The sequence below is a fragment of the Beta vulgaris genome, chromosome 4 (assembly GCF_026745355.1).
Source record: "Beta vulgaris subsp. vulgaris cultivar EL10 chromosome 4, EL10.2, whole genome shotgun sequence".
NCBI classification, from domain to species: domain Eukaryota; kingdom Viridiplantae; phylum Streptophyta; class Magnoliopsida; order Caryophyllales; family Amaranthaceae; genus Beta; species Beta vulgaris.
Genome location: NC_079205.1, coordinates 41615932 through 41637620, shown reverse-complemented (window position 1 = coordinate 41637620; position 21689 = coordinate 41615932). Strand labels below are relative to the sequence as shown.

The 21689-nt window shown below is 35.3% G+C and overlaps 2 protein-coding genes across 3 annotated transcripts; one reads left to right on the top strand and one right to left on the bottom strand.

Moving 5' to 3' along the window:
• The first annotated feature begins 242 nt into the window (after nucleotides 1-242).
• LOC104891200 (U3 snoRNP-associated protein-like EMB2271) lies at nucleotides 243-10708 on the top strand. The gene is made up of 8 exons (XM_057394307.1): nucleotides 243-463; nucleotides 1350-1806; nucleotides 2589-2931; nucleotides 3415-3639; nucleotides 4249-4477; nucleotides 5689-5864; nucleotides 8477-8542; nucleotides 10392-10708. The coding sequence occupies exons 2-8, from the start codon at nucleotides 1358-1360 to the stop codon at nucleotides 10470-10472; spliced, it is 1569 nt and encodes a 522-aa protein (XP_057250290.1). The 5' UTR covers nucleotides 243-463; nucleotides 1350-1357; the 3' UTR covers nucleotides 10473-10708.
• An 823-nt stretch (nucleotides 10709-11531) lies between these two features.
• LOC104891202 (hypothetical protein) lies at nucleotides 11532-20349 on the bottom strand. Of its 2 annotated transcripts, XM_010676862.4 has the most exons (13): nucleotides 20118-20349; nucleotides 19217-19645; nucleotides 17115-17440; nucleotides 16932-17024; nucleotides 16742-16832; nucleotides 16011-16080; nucleotides 14944-15014; nucleotides 14731-14800; nucleotides 13915-14030; nucleotides 13325-13441; nucleotides 12547-12623; nucleotides 12394-12438; nucleotides 11532-12262 (listed from the first exon to the last, which is right to left on the bottom strand). In XM_010676862.4, exons 2-13 carry the CDS (start codon nucleotides 19541-19543, stop codon nucleotides 11863-11865), a joined length of 1803 nt encoding a protein of 600 aa, XP_010675164.2. In that variant the 5' UTR covers nucleotides 19544-19645; nucleotides 20118-20349; the 3' UTR covers nucleotides 11532-11862. The 2 variants fall into 2 exon arrangements, with proteins under 2 accessions (XP_010675164.2, XP_048499087.1); XM_048643130.2 differs by lacking the exons at nucleotides 19217-19645; nucleotides 20118-20349 and adding an exon at nucleotides 17780-19157.
• Nucleotides 20350-21689: the final 1340 nt, after the last annotated feature.

The following is a 21689-nucleotide window of genomic DNA, read 5'->3' as shown; positions in this document are numbered from 1 at the left end:
AAATATCATAATATCACATACATATTCCCTTATGTTCACATTTAATGATTTGAATACATTTGCATAGGGGTGTTTAGAAAAACTCGTCCTAAAAAAAAGTCAAATTATATTCTTTTTATTTTAATTTTTATCAGGCCGGGTACCCGGTTGGATATATTTGGATTTTGGACTAGCTTCGGTTGGTTTTGAGTTTTGGGCCTACTTCTTACTTGCTGGTAATCTGCTACTTAGGAAACAAATTTTTTATTTGAAAAACCCTAAAGCCTAAAACCTCAGAACGTCGTCTCTCTCTCTCCTCAGTCCAGTCCTCGGTCCTCACTCGGCTCTCGCATTCCACGTCTCACTCCACCAACCGGCGACCTCCAGCAAGTGACTACGTCGACCGCCGCTGATTACACCACCAGTCCACCACCTACCATTCTACGAACGCACCACCACCGCACCACCACCGCACCACCGGGCTGTAAGTTAACTCTTCTTTTGTCCTTCGAATTTCAATTTTCAATTCAGCGTTTTCAAATTGTGAAATTACTTGTATTTACAATTTTCAGTTTAAGATTTTCATCTTTGATTTTTAGTTATAGTTGTTAGACTCATTGTATATAAAATTTAAGTTAGCTAAGTTTGAAGCTGATTTCACAAGTTCCTGATTAAATGTTTACTATTGTAGTTTAATTTTAATTGAGAATATAAGTTAAGTGTCTAAGAAGTCTATTTGATGATTTGAATACAATTGCATAGCTAAGTAGAGCATGCTATGAAATATAAATTGAAGTTCTATTAGTTGACAGTTGACACTTGATTGTAGTTATAATGCTTAATTATTTTAGTGGTGATTTTCTGTGAATTAATTTATGCCTAGTAAGTAGTGTTCCTTTTTTTTGGTTTGTAAAAAACATTAAGGAGTTTGTATATTAAAACTCTTTAATTCCATTCCCTTTTATTGTTGTTTTGTGGGTTGTGAAATGTGAAGTTTGTAAGCACTAAGCACATTGATTTAATTCCCCCTCCCTTTTATTTTTATTTTGCAAACGAGGTAAATAAAGAAAATGACACTATGGTCTATGGATATTGGATTGGAAATTTGCATTGCAGTAAGTTTGTGTTTGGCATTGGCATTGGCATTGTGTTTGCATGAAACTTGAATGAGATGATACTTGTTATGTGCGTCCTGCTAAGTTGCAACTTGCATGTGAATATGTGACCACTGAATTATATATATATATATAGAAAAAAACAAGAAAGCTTGAATTCTTTCTTCTGAATTTCTCTAGACGACTAGACCTAATCGTACCCTAGACTTGATACCTGAACCAAAAACCACATAATTCTGAATTTTCTCTCTCCAGAAAAAAAAATGAAGGGCAAAATCGTAAAGAGAAAGCCTTCCTCCATGTACAACAACAAGGTGAAGCTGAAGAAGCATTCAACAAATCAAGAATCGTTGAAAAACCATAATAAGAGTTCGAAACGGCGACATGAGGAAAATAACTTGTTGGATGCTGAGATTGAGAGTGATGTATCAGATGAAGGGGATGATTTTTTCAAGGATGAAGACGATGCTAAGGAAACCGAAGACGAAGACGATGAATTGGAGAGAGAAACTGTGGAGGAGCGGCGTCGGAGATTGGCATGGGAACTTGTTCAGAAAGTGAGGAAAGGTGAAGAGGAGCAAAGAAAGGAGGATGAAGATGAAGGTGATGATGATGATGAGAGAGGTGGACATAGAGATTCTCTTGTTGCTAAGATTTTGCAGCAGGAACAACTTGAAGATAGTGGCCGAGCTCGTAGATTCATTGCTTCTAAGTGAGTTTTATCTTCTGTTTTTTTAGGGTTTATTTGATTTTATTGTATAGTGCTGTAATTTTTATGATTTGGGCTCTCAAAAAATTGTCTGTGTTCAATTTGGAGAGTGAATTTGAATGCTGTTCGTGGCTGTTTTTTTTGCAGGTGATTGATGTATTGATTGTACCCAAGTGGGTGATTCTGCTGTTATTCTTTGTTTATTTTATATTTGATTAAGCTTGATAATGATTTGGATTTTTGGTGGGTTTACCCTTAAATGCTAAAATTTGGGGACTGATAGAGGCTGCTTGTAATTTCCCCTTTCCTCCCGAGAATGTTGTTTGCTTGAGTTTGATTTTCAGTCAAGAAACTTTAATGATATAATTGCGTACGATTATGTATAATGTTGTAAATTCTTGGGTGCTCTAGGAGCACCTAGAACTATGTGTTCCCAAGCACATTTTTTTCCACATTTGTCACGTATTCTGTTTAATTGAGCATTACGTAAAATGTGCAAAAAAAAGTGAGAGGGAGCATCTAGTTCTAGGTGCTTCTACTATGGAAGCTTTGGCTATTGTTTGTTACTTCTTTACAATTGGGCTAATCATTAGTGGGAAAGAGTTCTTTCTTTGATTGTACGACGATGTTATCAGTTTCTTACCTTTGTCAAAGTTCTTTGTGCATTCAATTGTTGTGAAGTATATTGGCTCTGTAGAAGTAAATTAAATAAACTTTTGAGGTTTTCTAAATTGTCTTTTTAATCTGGAGGTTGCTTAAATTGTAAATTTGTGATTTTTGAGCAGTTTACAAAAGCCAGAAGATGTAAAAGAACCACAATTATTGTTAAAGCATCGACAGTCCGTGACTGCTGTAGCTCTGTCAGAAGATGACAAAAGAGGGTTTTCAGCTTCTAAGGATGGTTGTATTGTCCAGTGGGATGTCGAAATGGGAAAAGCAGAAAAATACTTCTGGCCGACTGAGGAAGTCTTGAAGTCTCATAATATGATTGATCCACAGGGGAAAGCAACTAAGCATAGTAAGCATACGCTAGCATTGGCTGTGAGTTCTGATGGCCGTTATTTGGCTACAGGTGGTTTGGATCGTCATGTTCATCTATGGGATACTCGTACACGGGAGCACATTAAGGTAGATGTTAGTTCATTTGTTAGTGCTTTATGAAGGGGTACTGTTTTTTATAGTTTAGTATACTATGTATCTCATGCTTTCCCCCTCCTCCCATCCTAAAGAAAAAGGAAAACAAAGATTAAAATGACTATGAAATTAGTTGCTTACATAATTATTCTTTCTTAGGTAATCAAAATTATGCAAAGTGAATGCAGAGATTGAAGGGTGGAAATTTGGCAAGGCTGTCATATGTCAGGATTTTATCCTGTTCAATTTTAAATATGTGACTTAAAAATTCTTTGATTGCTTAAATTTTTCTTTACTTAGCAGTCATCATTATCATCGACATATCTTTTGTTTCTTTTGAACACTTCCATTGATCAAATATGATTAGGTTATGTGTGGTAGCTACATCTACTGGCTTGTTAGCTACATCTACTATGCTGTTAGCTACATCTATTGGCTTTTGTGTTATACATTGCAGTCCAACTGATCGACTGACAGGCTTTTACAGGTCATAAAGGGCCTGTGTCATGCTTGGCATTTAGGCAAGGATCGGCAGAGATCTTTTCTGGTTCATTCGATCGAACAGTTAAGATTTGGAATGCTGATGACAGGAAATACATCACAACTTTGTTTGGTCATCAAAGTGAGGTGTTAGGTATTGATTGCTTGAGAAAAGAACGAGTGTTGACTGTTGGACGTGATCGAACTATGCAGTTGTTTAAGGTACTAATCGATTATCTTCTCATGATTTTGCTGAGGGTCTATATGCTTAATCATTTACCCATTAATTGGAAATATATTCTGTTGATAAATGAAATTTCTAAGTTCCCAACCTCTGGATCAGAAGTAGCATTTCTAACGTGAGCCTTTTCCCTGAAGTATGTTTGTTTATCCTGAATATTCTGTACCTTCTCTTTCTAACATGATTTAGCATAAGATTTGCCGGTGTTAGCAGTTATAGCTTTTTCACTTTTTGTACAACAAATATAAGCTATATTTTGCATAGCCTTCTCTCTTTGGACTGCTATTTGGGAGGATATTTAGTAGTTCAAAGGCATAGGGATTTTTGTTTAGCAATAGACATTTGTCTACTAAATAGATATGTTGTTTGGTTTTCTAAATAACGCGAGTTGCTGAATTTCAGGTCCCACGTTGGATAAATAGCACACTATTGTTTTGTATGTTTAATTTTCTCTGAACACTATTAGGCTATTAGCTTTCCACTTGAAAAGATAGCAAACCCATTGATGTAAGATACTAGAGTTACAGTGTGAGCTAGTTCTCTTCAAGTTGTGTGAGGTTATAATACTTTCCTGTTTATTATGGTTTTAGGTTCCAGAGGAGACCCATCTGATTCATCGCTCCTCTACTTCGTCTCTTGAATGCTGTTGTTTTGTTGCTAATGATGAATTCCTATCTGGATCTGACGACGGAAGCATTGAGCTTTGGAGCGCATTGCGAAAAAAGCCAGTTTCCATTGTTAGAAATGCTCATGTTCTATCCTCATTAAATAAGCAAGCAGTTCTAAATGAGAGTGGAAGAATACCTAATGGTCATACTGGTAAATATATTTCTTAGTCTTCTCTATTTTGTAACTCTGTTGCTTTTTAGTTCACCTTTATCTTTAAGTCATACTTGCCAATGCATTATTTTAGCCATTAATATTTAAGTGTCAATAATTTAAATTTATAAAATTATAAATCATGCAAGTATATATTGGGACAAATATAAGAACCTACATGACTATATTTTTTCATGAGTATAAATCACAAAAGCTAGTTGAAGTTCAAGATGTGAATTGTGCCATAGCTAAAACGTGACAATTAAAAAGAAACTGAGGACGTATTTGATATCATGTTTTATTTGTATGTACTTGCTCCAATGGAAGATTAGCTGGCACCTGGCAGGGCCGATTATAAAATTTGTGTAGCTGACAAGTACGGTTAATTGAATAAACTAGTTCAAGAAGCAAGGTTCAACTACAAATTCGAACTTATTGGCGCTTACTTGAACCTAGTTTTAGTTGTGAATGGTATTTGGTAGTCCTTATTTAAGTTCATGTGAATCTATCTAAACTTGTTGCCTTTATATGAAAATTTTGAACTTGTGATTTTGCAGAAACAAATATGTAACGGTGAAAATCATAAGGTGTAATTTTCTTTATGGAGGTTTTCATTATATAAATATGTAGAGGAATATATGCAATTGACATGTAAACACATTCAAATCACTGCATTGCTTTTTCAAGGTGGAGAGTGGTAGAAATTAGGAAATAAATAATGGAGCTATGAACATCGCAATAAAAATGACTTGAGAACAATTGAATTTGATATTTTGGATTCAGGAATGGAATTTATCTGCCTACTTTGGTGCCATGTGTGTACTGAAAGATACCTAAAGCATCATTGTCTTAGATAAATTCAAAAAGTATTAACTAGTTGGTGTTGTGTGAGGATGCTATTTCTGTAAATTGGTCATGTCCATGTTTGATTTCATGTTAGTTTCAATTGTGGCTCAAAATGTGCCTTTAATCATGCAAACAGAATTTGATTACATAATCTAATAAATGGGTCAAATCTTGTCAATGCCAAGTCATCCTGTTCATGAATGGTGAAGTTCTTATTTCCCTCTCTGATTTGGTATCACTTTCAGGCCATATTTTTTGCCATATAAAGGATTGTTTTATTAGCCTTGACTCTTCCTTTCTAGTTAAAAAGTGTACTTGCTGGACGTTTTCGCTTTGCTGAAGGGCAATTTTTTTAAACTGTGCAGAAAGTATCGAACTCAAAACAAACAATCCATGCTCAACTGCACAGTCCTGGGTAGGCTCTGTTGCTGTATGCAGAAATAGTGACCTTGCTGCATCGGGTGCTGGAAATGGGTGTGTTCGATTATGGGCAATCAATATTGAGAACAAAGGCATTTTACCCTTATTTGATGTTCCTATGGTGAGTTGAATTATGAATGCTTACTAAAAATATATACTTTGAGGTCTTGTTGAAATTGAATCAGATGTTGGCTGTTTAGTAATTTAGTGTTCAGCCTCTTTGGTTTCTTTTGCCGTACGCTTAACCAACTCTTCTTATGTTTTTTATGCACATGTTGATTTGCACAAATGATCCTTCATTATTATGAACACAAAAAATTGAATTCTTAAAAAGAAAGCAGGTTTGACATGGTTGTACAAAGTCTCAAGTAATTAAGTGGTGGTGTCTATCACTTGCTAATTCATCCTGGCATGTTTGTAATGGACCATTATGTGACAAGACCGATCATTTAAATTCATTATTTTGAAGCCATAATGCCTATAGGCATTGCTCCATTGTTATGCATGAATATTTTTTCTTTCATTTTGGCTTCTAAATCTCTATTATCAGCTAGAGTTGACAAAGATTGTTAATTTTTTCCATGGTTAACAACTAAAGGATTGTTTTCACATTTCACACAGCACCTTCAAGAAACACTTAGATCAGCTCAAAGATGAAATGTCCTCCTTGGCCAGTTTATGATGGGGTGACTGTTAGTGGTGAAAATAGAAAATGAACAATATTTTGATAATTACATATCTTCAATTTGTGGAACTAGTTTCTATGAACTTCTTCGAGAGGAACTTAATTCCCGTATTCTATGAAGTAGAGGAAGTGAGTTTTAGGTCCTCTTACTTAATGCTTAATATAAGACTCGGCACTTCCATTGTTCACATAGCTAGAATGAGAAACTAGTATAATGCTTTATACTTTGCTAGAGTGAGGTCGAAGGACTTGTATTTTGGAGTTCTAGAATGAGAGAGGTTGATGTCTAAATATGAACTTTATTTTTGCATTTCTTTTATACTAAACTAAATTTCTGGTCTTGATGAAAGTCCTTGTTATCACAACATGTGCACTTCGACATTCAATATTACTCTACTATCCTTTTTTGTATGTGGTCGTTAGTGACTTCAAGTTAATGAAGAGAGTTTAGAAAATGAAGGAAATTTAAATGTACTAATTAGTTTGTTCATTATAGCTGTGAAGTTACACATCCAATATCACCTGGCATGTGATGGTTTAAGATATATAGAAAAACAAGGATTTTCGGGCCTTGTTCTTTTGGGTACAGTTTTAGTTCAGTTGAGCTCGATTCAGTTTAGTGCAACTACTTTTCTCTCACAATTTTACTTTACTTCCGCTTGTTTTAGTTCAGTTCACCCAAAAGAACAGGGCCTTGGTGTTCTATTTTTCTTTTCTCTGTTTAATTGAGGTTTGTTTGATATTTGATGTTTTGGGGTTGAAGTGCTATTTTTAGTGGAAAAGGAGGCCCTTTCGAAGGGCAGGGTTCAATTTGGTTTTTTTTGTGGAGATCGATAAGCTTTTCCGCTAATGTGGTCTGTAGTTTCCTGGATATAGATTGGTTTCAAGGGCCTGATTTTAACTTGTCAACTAACTTTTTGAAGAGACTGAACCTTGACAAGGATTTAACTTTTAAGCCCATTAGTCTTGTTGTCCTAGTGTTTTGTGTAGACACTACCAAAGATCAAGTGGCATATTATAGTGCTATGCTGTTGGGACGAAAAGGAATTTTTAGATGTGCCTAATTGTTTACTGAGGTGGTGTGTGATGCTTGAATGCTCAGGGTTGCCAAGCCATATTTTAAATGTATTGAAACTCCATGATTGGTGTCATGGAGTGTAAAAGCTTTAGAGTAAGCTTGTTGTAGTGGCTCCTAGGTTATTTGATGTTTTCCTCTTCTGATGGGTGATCTAATTTGTTGGTGTGCCAATTTGTTTAGATTTTATAACCCTTTCTTTTCAAGTTGGTTATACTTTAGCTGTGTGATCTTTGGAAGAGTAGAAAATGGTAAGGTCTCAGGTGGAAGACGAGTTTGAGCTTTGTTCATGGCTTAGACATGAATCATTTTCGAATATTTTGCATTGGTTTACTCTCCTTGTTTGATTCTCTTTTCTGCAGAATACAAGTCTTAGACATATTTTTTATTGTTTTATTTAGGTGCTATTAGAAGTAGTTCTATTTGGGCCTATCATGGAGAGTGTGAGAAGGTTCATGGAAGTGAGTAAAATTAGAACATATAATTATCTTATATTGATTCTTGCTTCTCCACCACATTTTTTTTTTCTTAACGGAGTCTTCCTTTTGAGATTATAGAGAGACCTTTTTGAGTTATTGTTAGAGAGCGGAGGGAAGAGGAGGCATCATCTTGTGACTTGTTATGAACCTGCATAGGAAGGCTGTCAATCTGTAATCCGACACTTTTTTTGCTGATCTAAATCTTCAATCGTCGTTTCGAAAGTCTTTACCTTTCCTTTAACCATTCCTGTCCCACATGCTTCTAGGGCATTTTTTGTGGCTCACTTGCATTTCGAGGTTGTAGCTAATTGGATGGATTGGAGGATTTCAGTCTTATAAATGGTTATGCAACATTTGTTTCTTATAACTCTTTCTCGTGAGTAGAAAATTTAATTTATGTCTTCTAACACACAAGTAAACATTTCCTTTCTTGTTTAGTTATTTCTGATTTTTTTGGTTGATGACTTATTGCCCCATCTATTCCTTTGATGCAGGTGGGATATGTGAATTCGTTAGCTATTGCAAAATCTGGCAAGTTTCTGGTTGCTGGAGTTGGGCAGGTAAGCACTTTTCTGTGTTGTGTGTATTTTATTCTTTAGGCTAAAAACTACGTCTTTATAGTATCGTCAGTGATTTGGGAGAGAATAGTTTGAAATTGTATTATTATTTATTAAGACAATAAAGGATAAAGAGGGGGGCAGGGGGGAGAATAGTTTGAAATTTTATTGCTATTTATTAGGACAAAAAAGGATAAAGAGGGGGAAAGCTTATGTGCCTCATGCACCATGAGGTCCCTTATTGGTAGTATTAACTATAAGGCCTGTCCTCTCTCATCTTGTTTACATCAAGAAATGAACTGTCCGTGTCTTATCCTCTTGTGCAGCAAAATTATTGGTTGAGTCTATGGATATTGTGGTTCTTTAATTGTTGTTGCCTAGTGCAGTCTTGAACAGAAGAGTAGAGGCTTAGGATGTGATAATTTTATAGTGGTTAGTGAGTATCGCTGGTTATCTAGTATATCTACAAATCAATTCAAGTTTGTGGTTAAAATTTAAATAAAAAAGATTGTTGATTTGGAATTAGTGGCCGAAGGAGGTTTAAATGATTAGAGACTCAGATTATATGTCAAGATAGTTGACGCAGCAGATTCTCTATGGTGGTTATCTTCTAAGGCATAAAATGACCTAGACAGGAGATTAAAGAAAAATGGAGCAAACATTTGTGGGTGTATCTTTGAACCCCTCATGGTAGATAGTCATTTCAAGTTTTCTCGTTTTCCAGGTTTCTCATCTCCATTTTCGACTATGAGAAACCCTGTAGCCATTTGGTGTGTAGAATATTGGTGTCAATATTTAATCAGAATTCGGAGATGGTTTGTGCTTAAGTCATGTTCTCAAGAATCAGGAGTTGAACTGATGAAAACCTTTTTCCAGCTTTATTACTCCATGTGACCCCTTTTAATAGCGGTCCAGGAGAGAGAAGGAAAAAAGATTTCAGCACCACAACCCATCATTAGGGTAGATTTTCGGTAGACTGAGGGAAACCTTGTAGCCATTTTTGGTACATTATGCCCACAACGCGCTTTGAAATTACACCTTGAGATTTAAGCTTGTACAGGCTATTGTTAGCTATTTCTGCAGGCTGGGGATAAATGATAGGATCAAGAGCAAAGAAAGTAGGAAGTACCGGGAGTTGCAATAATACAAGAATTTGAGTAAATAGATAAAATAAGGGCAAATTTTCACTAAAACTAGGACCATTTGTCTCGAAGCCTTTTCATACATATGTTGCCAAAGTTTTCCTTATGATCGAGATTTGTTCTCCTTTTACGAATCTGATGATATGTTCATTTGGATTGTATGCAAGAAAAACATTGGCAACAATTTCTGCCAGGCTGATGTAGTTTGCTAGGTGAACTTGGCTTTCAATCCATCTTTTAGCATTCATGAGCGTTCTAACCATTATTGATGGTTCAAATTCATACTAACTGGCATGTCTTTGGAAATTTATGCACAAAAGTGAAAACTGTGAGAATTGACTCACTGTAGAAAGTGGTCATGTTATAACTGAATAGAGAGCACTTTTTAGCTGCTTTTACTTTACACACCAGTTCTGGTTGTTCCCTAGGTTTTGGATTGTATTTCAGGAATAGAGGAAAGAAAGAACTAGTTAATTGGTGAACGTTTTGACGTACTATTCTAAATATTTCTGATGTACTCAAACCCTGTTTTTAACTTATTTTGGTGAACTGAACTTTATTTGAGCTTGTGAGAACTTAACTTATCTGAAGTTATTTTTGTTGAAACTTACATTTTTTATAAGGTGAAACAAATTCACCATTCAATGCTAATGCGCGGTAATGAGTTGTAGTAACACCTATGTATGTCCTAATGGTCCACTTTTATGCAGGAACCACGCCTTGGGAGGTGGGATCGCATTTCAACAGCTAGAAATGGGGTTGCTTTGCAATCCTTCAAGATTAATTCATAGGAAATTTAGTATGAATGTTGTAAAAGCTCTTCATTTTTTTTTACTATATACTCTAAGTTTCCAGGATGTAAGAGGAATTTGTATCTATGATTCTGGTGAGGTCATCTTTTTTTCTTGTGATTTTTGTTCACTGGTCGATTGGCCGAAAATTTTGCAGTGGTATTACGATTTCTTAGCTAACTTGTAGCAATTATTATGAAAGTTGGTAGGTTCATTGCCTTCTTCTTTGTGTTTAATCTCCTTCGTTTTAGGGTTTCTTTCAGTTTCGTAGTCGAATTGTTGTAATGACAAGTAGTTATGGTAGCAATAATGCTTGTAGTTCATGTCAGAGTAGACTATCATAGAGTTCTAATAAGATTGGAGAATTAGTACTTTTATGCTCTACCTAAAAAATTGGATTATCGGGGAGAAAGTACGAGTGTGCAGTGAGAGACTGAACTCTCTAAAAAAAATAAGAAATTTAAGTATGTTGATGGTGGAATTCCGCAAGATTTACCTAATCGAGAAGTTGGTGAGCCATTAGAAACGGATGACACTCATATCTCACTCATTTACGCTGATCTTCAGTGCCGTGTTTTTCTAATCTTAATACTAATCTCTATTATTATATATTGGAAGAGAGGAGGTTGATGTCCATCATTTTTTATCATTAAATCTGTAATTAGAAAAAGAATTAGAAGTTTTCCAAATTTAGGTTATTTTTTTCAAAATAAAAAGATAAATAAATATAGTCAACTAAAGAATTGCAATTAATTTTTACAATTTTTCTTTTTTTTTAAAAGAATATTTTTTTTTTCGCATGCATCGCATGCATATAACACTAGTAATCATACTATTGGATTTATGCAACTTGCATACCTCCGATAATTTTGTCAAGCCAAGTATGCCAGATTCCTTAAAGCTCTTTATCAATATGATTAGCAGCTTTAAGGGACCATAAATCTATATTTTTAACTGTGGATTTTGGCATTACCACCAATGCACCAACTACTCATTTCCATTAGCTCTTAAACTAGTCACACTAGTGGAGTGCTAAAATAAACTCTGTAAACTCTCTGCTTAAATCACTACTCGAACACATGACATTAATAAGAAATAGATTTACAGTCATTACAAGATAATCTCAACTGATACCTTTTCTGACATAATATAAGATTTGCAACTTTACATCTAATAGCAAAGAATTCACTAAATACCATCTATGTACTCTATTGATATATAATCATAAATATATGGCAAAACAATGAGCTCCATCGCCTCGAATAACTATATATAAACATATTATTTAGCTATACTACATCCTCAACCATGCATAAATTCAGCAAGTAAAAAAATTGTGTAGTTGCTTGTAGCACCAAATTGCATTATGTGAATTCGTAAAGTTGGCACATTATCCGATGACCTTCACTTGGTTTATTACACGAAATCCTTGTTCTTTGACATCATCATTAACAGCATCAAGTTCCTGAATTTTACTGATTCCTTGGGTCTGAGTCTCTGCACTGATATTAGACGTTTGATGATGCTTTTCTGCTGTCAACAAATTAGATGATTCATTGTAAGTCTTCACTTCTGAGATCTGTTTCCTTTGTTGGGGAAAGAGAGCAGGGGGTTTTGTAACTGACTTGATACTAAAACTTATGCTCGCCATTCTTGATTGGGTAACCAAGTAATGAAGCCAAACCAATTGATCAGTAATGTAAGCTTCTGTCTTCACCTTGTCAGCATGATACAATGTCTCTATGCGGATCACATCAGCTTTTTCTGCAGATGTATCACTTGCCTCAAACCTGAAAATGCATATATTTCGGTTTCTATTAGAAATATTGTAGAAATAAAAAATCAAAACATATGAGGTGGAGATGGGGAGGGGTGGACTGTAATGACTGTCAAATAGAGAAAAAGAAGCAAATCAGATTACCCGGAATTCGCCCATTCACCAACCCAACCAAAACCATGATGGGACCTAATCGCAATCAGGTCAGAAAAGGAAAAATTAGATTAGAAGGATGAAGTCCCCATATACACACTGGATCAACAGAAAGGCAAACTATTGAAAGAAAGGTCATCTAACTTGACAGTGTTGGAAGCAATTGGAACAAGCCACTCCAGAGTTTTCTCCATTTCAGCTTTAATATCTGGCAAACTGAGCTGCGCATGAGAAAAGTTTATATAAACAAGTGGACCTGCTTATATTCAGAGTTTTCTGTAAGCATGTATTCCATTTTAAAAATTTCTTCTTTGTTTTACCCATTTTCACGTTCACCATCTGTTTTATTGCTTTGAGTGATTATAAACAAATGGAATTGTTACAGCATAGTCCCTCCGTTTTTTAAAGGATGCAACATTTTCATGTACACGCTTGCTAATGCGTCACTTTGATCATAACTATCTTTAATTATCTATTAGTTTAAATTATGGAAAATTGATAATTTGTAAATATACGTTAAGACAATTCAGCATCTTAATTAGATAATTTTCTTGAATATATTAGTCAAAAATTTCTGACAAAGCTGATACACGAATACCGCAAAAGTCAAGATGTTGCAACCTTTAATAACAGAGGAAGTATTATATTTGGGTTGAAAATATAAACCTTAACCTACCTTTTAATTGAACAGGTCATGTGAAACATTTTCAACTAATTGGGTTAAAGATCTCAACTCAAACCCGCTCAATAATTTAACCAGCATTAACTCAAACCCGCTCAATATGAGTTAAAGTGCAATATTATTGCAAGGTTATCTCTTCTCATTTGAGAATGAATTGATTCTTTGAGACATGTGAAGACAGACGAAGAACAAAGTAAAAGTTGATAAATTGATTGTAGATGATAGCTTAAATGAATATACCTCTTCTTTGACCTGGAACGATTGCAGCTTGGAGCGCAAAGATGCTTTGATACTTGGCGGCAGGCTTTGGTACAACGACTCCCGAGCATTAGCAGGCATGGAACTTGATCTCGCCATCTGAGTGAAAAAGAGACTCGGTTTTATTCTCAGAGACAAACTCCTTGAAAAGCAGATGGTGCTATCTGAATATGTCTAGTTTAAAAGATATCTGATTTTGAATGATGACCATCTCATTGATCTTTAACTTTATGGAACCTCTAAAATTACGATTCGAGGAGGAGGTTTCTTGCACCTATTTGTTCAGTTGATTTTCAACCTTTCTTTCTCTTCTTACCAGAGGATTCAACAGAACCCCTTGTCCTCTGAGCAATACTTTCATTCTACTGAATGAGTTTAATTGTATGGAGAGGTATATATAGATGCTTTAGACACCCATCTAAAGACCATTGCATGTAAACTTAAGGGATCAAATATAGATATCTGAACCACTTCTAAATAGCAGAGAAAGGACTAGGAATACTTGTTTAATAAATATAGAGCTGGTAAAACAGATGATATACTAGAGGCAGCTAAAAAGCTTTGATACTCACGATTCCATCAATTTGCAAAATAACATTGGCGTAATGCAATGCAAGACCAGCTGGTCCGAGCCGTTGGGATTTACTCACAGGATCTTCAACTGTCCCAGTAGGATCTTCACATTTCCCTTTGAATGCATTACAAACATGAGAATTTTAGGGATTATATCAAAAAGCCCGACAAAAAAAAAAATCTTACTAGTTACTGCTATTTTTCAAAAAAGTGTAGGTGCTATCAAGATATAAGTAGCAAAACAAATGCAGAAATATATATATAGAGAGAGAGAGTAGTAATGATTTCTTATGAATGAACTAGGGATAAATGTAGCTCTAAAAAACCAGCTGTACCTACTTTGCTCTTTGGCCTATCTTTTTTCGCCTAAGTTACTTAACAGGCATTCAATATCATCTTACCATACTTCCCATAAACACTGCATTTTGCCAATTTTCTATGGAAGAAACTTATACCACTAATCAGAGCAGTTTCTCTTAATAATTTTCAGGAAAGTATTACTATTATTCAGAGATTTGCCTAGGTACTTAATAACTTCACCGTCTCTATAATTGTCCGATGGTTGACTTTAACGATAATTCCTCGAATAGTTCACTAGTCTAATACTGTTTTTCTTACACAAAATTCCTACTCATTGGTCTTCTAAGTACATTGTTTGAGTTGACTTACAATTATCAGCCACTCTATCTCAGGAAGAAAAGAAGTGAAAGACAGAATAATAAGTACAAGCCAAATGATGGATCAGGTACTGACACATAAAAAGCTAAAACAAAGGGTGAAAATTTATCAGGTCAATATCATATAGTATAACATACCATCACTTTCAAAGTTTTTACGAATCTCCATATGCAGAAAAAGGACAACATCCACAAGTTTCTCCATTATCTGCAACAACAGATATCCATTGCTTAGAGAGCATTTTTTTTCTTTTCCTGAAAGAAACTTCGAGAGCTTTCTTAATTACACAAAAATGTTGAGATAACATTCCAAAACTTTGATACAACAAGTGCCTTTACAAGATGCGATACCTCTTCCAAACTCCTGCTCCAGAGTGATCTTTTCTTCAGTTTCATGACTAATTTCTTCTGCTTTTTGAGTTCTTTATGCAAAAATCACAATACTGTCAGCTATGCAACAAGAGTGCAGTTTTTGATTTGTGAAGAAAGTGTTGACAGTTAATAATATTTTGCAGAAATGAAGGGGAACTTTTAAGTTATCAAAATAACAATATATATATGAGCTTGGACCATCAAGTAGCTAGAATAAATACTTCAATTGTAGAAGTATAATCTATAGTACATAAAATGCATCAGCGTGAAATTGTTTACATGTCTAGCAACTCCTTGCTCATCAACAAGCAACCATAAAAGGTATAAAATTCAAGTTCAAGGCAGAACTAAACCTCTAGACATTATTTTCATTAATAAGAAAATGAACAAAAGAGGCTGATAATGAGTAGGGACTCAACATGTCTATTTAAGGAATTCCTAAAGATGCAAAGATCTGAACTCCCTATATTCCACTGGCTTCTTCATCCTTCCACATAATATCTGGGTTAAGTTCCATTACTTATCCTTGGCGACATAAACGCATTCAGGGAACACCTGCTTTCATAAGGAGGCACAAGAGGTGATATTGCAGACACACTTCATCCTAGATATTCGTTTACAACTCAAAGAGATTCCACCGGTTCACTTGTGATTAGCAGTTGTTCAAAACAATTTGAAGGAGCAACAACTACCCACAGAGCTGGCCCATTCACGGACAGCTTCTGATAACAATTTATGAAACAATATCATTGTTAACTTTCGCCTTTCGATGAAGTGTGATAATCCCATTACCTCTGTCCCACACTTGCTGGACAACTGACCTAGAGTAGCTAGGTTTAAGGGCTATGCATTCTCATGAAATTCTCACTCTTAAGTCTCAATACCATCAATAAGACGAATAAACATCTCAAAACAACATTCATGATACTCAAAATAAGACCATATCAGGTGTTTGTTATTTGGCTAAATGGTGAACCAAATACTCGCATCTAGCAAATAGAAAGAAAATCAGAAGTTTAAACCATAAAAGATGGTGTTACACATACCCTCTGCCTTAGATTTTCCTTGAAAGTCTTGTTCAAATCTATGCAAGGCATGCAACTCATGGTACAGTTCCTGCAATCCAGAAAATATATTTCAAAAAGAGACAATCATATATAATTTCTGGTAGAGGGACTCAAGGGAGGAAGATATTATTGCCGTAGCAAAGACAATTCCACCAAGTCAGTGAAGGCTGATTCTTATGTTTTCTTTGTCTGCTCTAATTTAGTATAACACTTGTTCTGATTGAATAATCTTATGGAAAAGTAGAAGACAATAACAGCATGTTCTACCACGGTTGACATCCAAAGATTATGAGACCACTTCATAGTTACAGAGGCCAAAGGTCCACTCTGAACGCTCGTTTATTAACAATCATTTCAAGATTTTGGGGCCGAGTAGCTAAAAAGTTCCAAATGGTTTCAATTTGTATTTTGTAAATAGTTTTTTGTTATGTTAGAACTCGTGTTACTCATTCTCCCTACAGGTTATACACTACTCCTCCATCACGAAACATTTTCCTTTTTGGGGTTTGCACAAAAGAATTTTCCATTTCTTATTTGGTCACAGGTCCCATTACCTTATTCTCACATAAATTAAGCATGGTCCACTATTTCAGTTCTGCACCAACTCCACTTAACCAAATATTAAAATTTGCGCCAAACCCAAAAGTATGTAATATGCCAAACTGGATCTCAGAAATAACTCCAAACACAAATAAACATGATGTACTCACAGCGGTATACTGAACCAAAATTAACAACTGCTGCGTCACTGATTCTGCGTCTTCCTTCACTTGCTTATGAGGGCCAACTTCTCTGCTTTGTCTGATAATAGAGTGAGCAAATATAAAGTAACTGTCATAAAAATCATGCTGTAACAAGTACGTCATCAGGAAATGCTATCGTTTGTACTATTATCATTACTTCAAAAAGTAACGGTCCAAGTTATGCCACTGAGGATCTTTACAGCGATTCCCAAAGCGGATGACTTCTCCTGAAAATATGATTAGTTCTTCCCTGTCAAAAAAAGCAAAAAAGGATAAGTTTGAAAAATGGGATATAATAAGAAAAGGAAATATATATAACTTATATGGAACATTCTACCACCTCTTGTCACAAGCAACAATGCTAAGAAGTTCATCCATATCTTTGGATACTAATTTTTGCACAGCTTCTGAAGGAAGAACAACTTCTTTTAACTGGCATATACGTGACTCTGACAGGGAATGCATAAGACAAGCACCCTTCATGATGGTATTCGCAACTTCAAAAGCTAAAATGGCGATTTTAGTTCCTTTTGATATAACTCCAGAAGCAAATCCACTTCTTGAATTCAAGTCCGTGACACTACTCCCAAGCACATCTAAGACCTGCACTGCCTTCTCAATCCCCATAGTGCCAGCCCTGCCCAAACGTATGCTCACTTCAGACACCTACATATACAAAATCTTAAGAGTATGTTTAGGGAACACAACGTGATGTTCACAACTAAAGTGAAAAGGAATACTTTAAAAATCAATATGCACTAAATGACCACAAGGTCCAAAGCGGCACAGAGTAAAGAGGTCAATTACACATTAAACAGGAACAACCCAGATAAATGTTATACAAGCTGAAAGAGTAAGCCAACATATAAAAGATTTAAGAAAGTTAAAGCATATGTATCACTTTACATCTGTAGAATGAGGTACAATAATGCATAGGTTCATAGCTAGTTCACTGATAGATAGAAGAGTTCCCTTAATTCAAGTGAAACAAAGGCCACATATTACCATTTTAATCAGTACTTAGAAGCCATTGCAAATGCAAATATCTGGAAGCTGGTATATTTCATCAGTGCACCACTTCCTCAGAAGGCTGGAACCTACTGAAGGATTACCCCTGGAAAGCCACCAGAGGATAAGTACAGAGAATGAAAGGAGAAGTAGCACGAGGAAGTAAGGTACACTCTCACTCCATATGTCTTGCTCTGTACTTTTTGTTCTTTCCTAATTTGAAATAAACACGCTCGTTCAACCGTCCGTCAAGTTCATAAACTTAATCTTAGGCTATGTTCTTTTGTACTGAAACTCCTGAACTTATCCCTTTTGAACTTTTCTGAACCTACGGGCTGCAGCTTAACTTATATTTCATCACGAATAGAACTAGCCCTTACATACACTTACTAAACTAATATTATCACTTACGAGAACTAAGCGGAACTCATTTGAACTTACAAGACTTTAAGCTTAATTTTTTTAAGGGGAAAAGAACAAGCCATAATTATTTAATGATCTAAAATCTGCAATTACATCATTGCATAACAAGTTAAAACTTAGAAAAAATTTGCCTTTAACCACCTAATAGGGCATTTTCTCTTCAGAGCCCTACCTTTAAGCTACATAATGATCTATTATGATCTCATTTTCTCACCAGTTTGCCAAACAAAGGCAAAATGACGTCCATTACTACCCTTTTTTGCGTATTAGCGTCAGATAAGATCAATGGAGGGATAGTTTAGATTGTTGTCTATCTTAGAGGTAATGTTCTGGCAGAAATTACCATATTAGATAGTTGTTGGGAAAAAAAGAATGAAAACCCAGTTATTTTTTTGTCTTAACTTCTTTTTATTTTTTGCAAAAAGTGTATTTAACAAGGTAGCTTTCATAAAAGTAAGCTTTGATACATGATCTTAATATCTCGACCATTTAATTTTGTGCATTAGTTTACGCTTTGATAGATAAGGTATACGAAGATAAAATGTCTCTTTGGCAATGTTTCCAATGATAATTGTCAAACCCAGGCTTGTATACATATCAAATGCTAGTAACATTGGTCAAAGTTCTACGCTAAAGACCATAAAAGGTCAGAGACATTTCATTAAGGATCAAGGGTATATGTCAACAAAACTCAAAATATACATTCTACAATCCTCTTGGAAGAGTAAATCAAGGAGAGTGATTTTCATTTATCTTACCTAGCGCAAAATATATATGATTAATAACTACTCTTAAAAACCTCAAAACTTGAACATATGAAGATCAATTAGGACGGACAGGGTAAATGAGCAACTACTCGATCAAATCAATAAGAACCAAATAACCCTAATTACTAGGTGATGAAGACCATATTCAATATCATACTAAAATGGGAACAGGAAATTAGCCATGTTATAAATTACAATGAAGGTAAAAAAAATGACAGAGAGTGACAAAGAGCAAGTACCAAACCTTTGCAACAGCAGCTTGAGTAGACCTCATTGATCTTGACTTATGTGATAAAGTTGTTGGAACTCGAGGAATTCCATCATAATAATCATCATGGTTATATACCCTTAAATTGTCATAATGAACATTAGTCAAGTAGTGATCTTCAGTTTGCTGGTCATCTAGACCAAGTAATTGCTTCTCCAGGCTTCTGCGCTTTGATTCTACAACCAAATCAGATTGTTCGGAGGTCCATACGTTACTGGACTGAATTCCCCCACTCACTACACATGGACCAGTATCTACATTCACTTTCTCAAAATTTGAACTCTTTGAACATAGAATTCCCATGATAACCGCCCACAAGAAGAGGCAAATGCCCGCCACACCACGTCTAAAGTTTCAGTCCTAATAATTGTAGCAGCATATTCCTCAAACCAGATAAACAGATTGCTGTTAAAAGAAAGATGAGAGATAAACTTATAAGATTCACTCAGCCAGCATCAGTACTCAAAACCCAGTCACTTAAACCACTATACACAACCAAACTTAAACTAAGCCAAGGAGAAAAACAAAGATAGATTTCACCAACAAAAAATCAAGAATGATAAGGAAAATATAGTGATTATCAACATTTTATAATAAAATAGCATTAGAATCCAACTTGTTTTAGCATCTTATTACAAACACACATCTCATCAAGCTTAAAAAATAATTTCTACACTACAGATCGATCATTATGCAAAAGAACAAAAAAAAACAGAACTAAGTTTCAAACTTTGCAAATCCTCCTGAATTAATCACTACCCAGATAAAATTACAAGCACCCACAATGACCCAGAAACATTAATCAGCAGGAAATCATAGAATTCGCAAAACCCATGTGCTAGAAAATTTACTGGGTGCAGAAAAGATGAAATTTTACCTCCAATAATTGAGAAACGACTGTACCCAGTTGGAAAAAAAGAGAGAGAAAAGAGAGAATATGAATGAACAGGGGACGAATTGGTTGATTTTCCAATGAGAGCAGATTACAAAATACAAAAAGAAAGAAAGAAAGACAATGGAATTGGAGAGTTAAAAAAAAAGGGGTTATTCGTCGACCTCGACCCAAAGAGATCCCACCCTGAGAAAAATTAGTAGGCGCCAAAAAGAACAGTGTCAATTTTTAAGTCAGAAATTTCAACAACCATGCGTAGTATTTTAATTTTTATCCAACAACAATGCAAATGTCAAAGTTTGTCTGCTGCAAATTTCAGCAGCCTTGACTGGGAACTATTCTCACTTTCACATAATACAAGTATTAGTATTTAATTCTCATTTTCAAATTGTTAGGGAGATGGTTATGGACTTATGGTATGTGAGGAAAGTGAACGCTAAACCTGGCCTTCTATTTTGTTCCTTGTCTAATTGTCACCCTTATACTTTCTCATCACCATCAAAATTACCTTCCCGATTCTTACAAAAAAAAATAGTTTCACGATGATCATTATTGAGATGGCTTAAATTTGATGCTTTAAATGGCCTAACACTTGAGATAATCGACTATGTTTTTGTCAATTTTAACCGTTCTATTTACTTACTACCATCACTTCCTGACCATATATAGTCTATCATTGACCTTCACGAAGGAGTTAATTATGCAATTAGTCACCACAAACTTTGTTAGAAAAGCAAAAATTAATAGCATAACTGATTCGGTCAGGCGCCTCGAAAAGACGCCCAACCATATGGTCAGGTCCCGTCGTATGACAAGAGCTTACATTCTTGGTCTATGGTTAAGAAAATATAGATTTAGTTTTTTCGTCGAATTATAAATATGTTTATGATTTTTTCGATTATTAAATGAATATATGTGTTCTTATATTTATGACATTACATAATTTAGTATCATCAATATTCATGAAATTTTGTTTTAAAATTGTTACGATAAAATAGAGGTGATTATGGGTTGGGTTGGGCAGGGCTTCGGCCAAAAAAAATGGTCCTTTTCGGGCCAAAGCCTCGGACCGGGCAAGCCCCATAGCGAAATTCCCGCTAATTCGGGTCGGGCCATGCGTTTTCGGACCATTTTCGATTTGGCCCAAAAATCAACCTAGTTTTTCATATTTATGTTACCCGTGACCCGGATTTTTTGCCCAAAAAATCGGGCCATGCGGAGCCTGACCGCGGGGCAAAAATTCGTGCCTAAAACCCGCCCATTTCCGAGGTGGGTGGCCAATGTTGATCACCTCTACAATAATGGTACTCAAAAGTCAATAAAATTTTCCAAAGATGGTGGTTGGGATGAAACATTGTTTCAATGGTGGGAAGGGTGAGAAAATTGCTAGTGCGAGAAGATGAAAAAGTGAAAGGGAGTAGGAAGGATTAAGAGACGACGAGGATGGAGGGGATAGATGAGGAGGAAAGGGTATGGAAGTGTATAAAAGAGATGGATCAAGGCGTAACTAAGAGTATTTAGAGATGGACTTAGCAAAAGTCGTGCGTATTGTCTCGT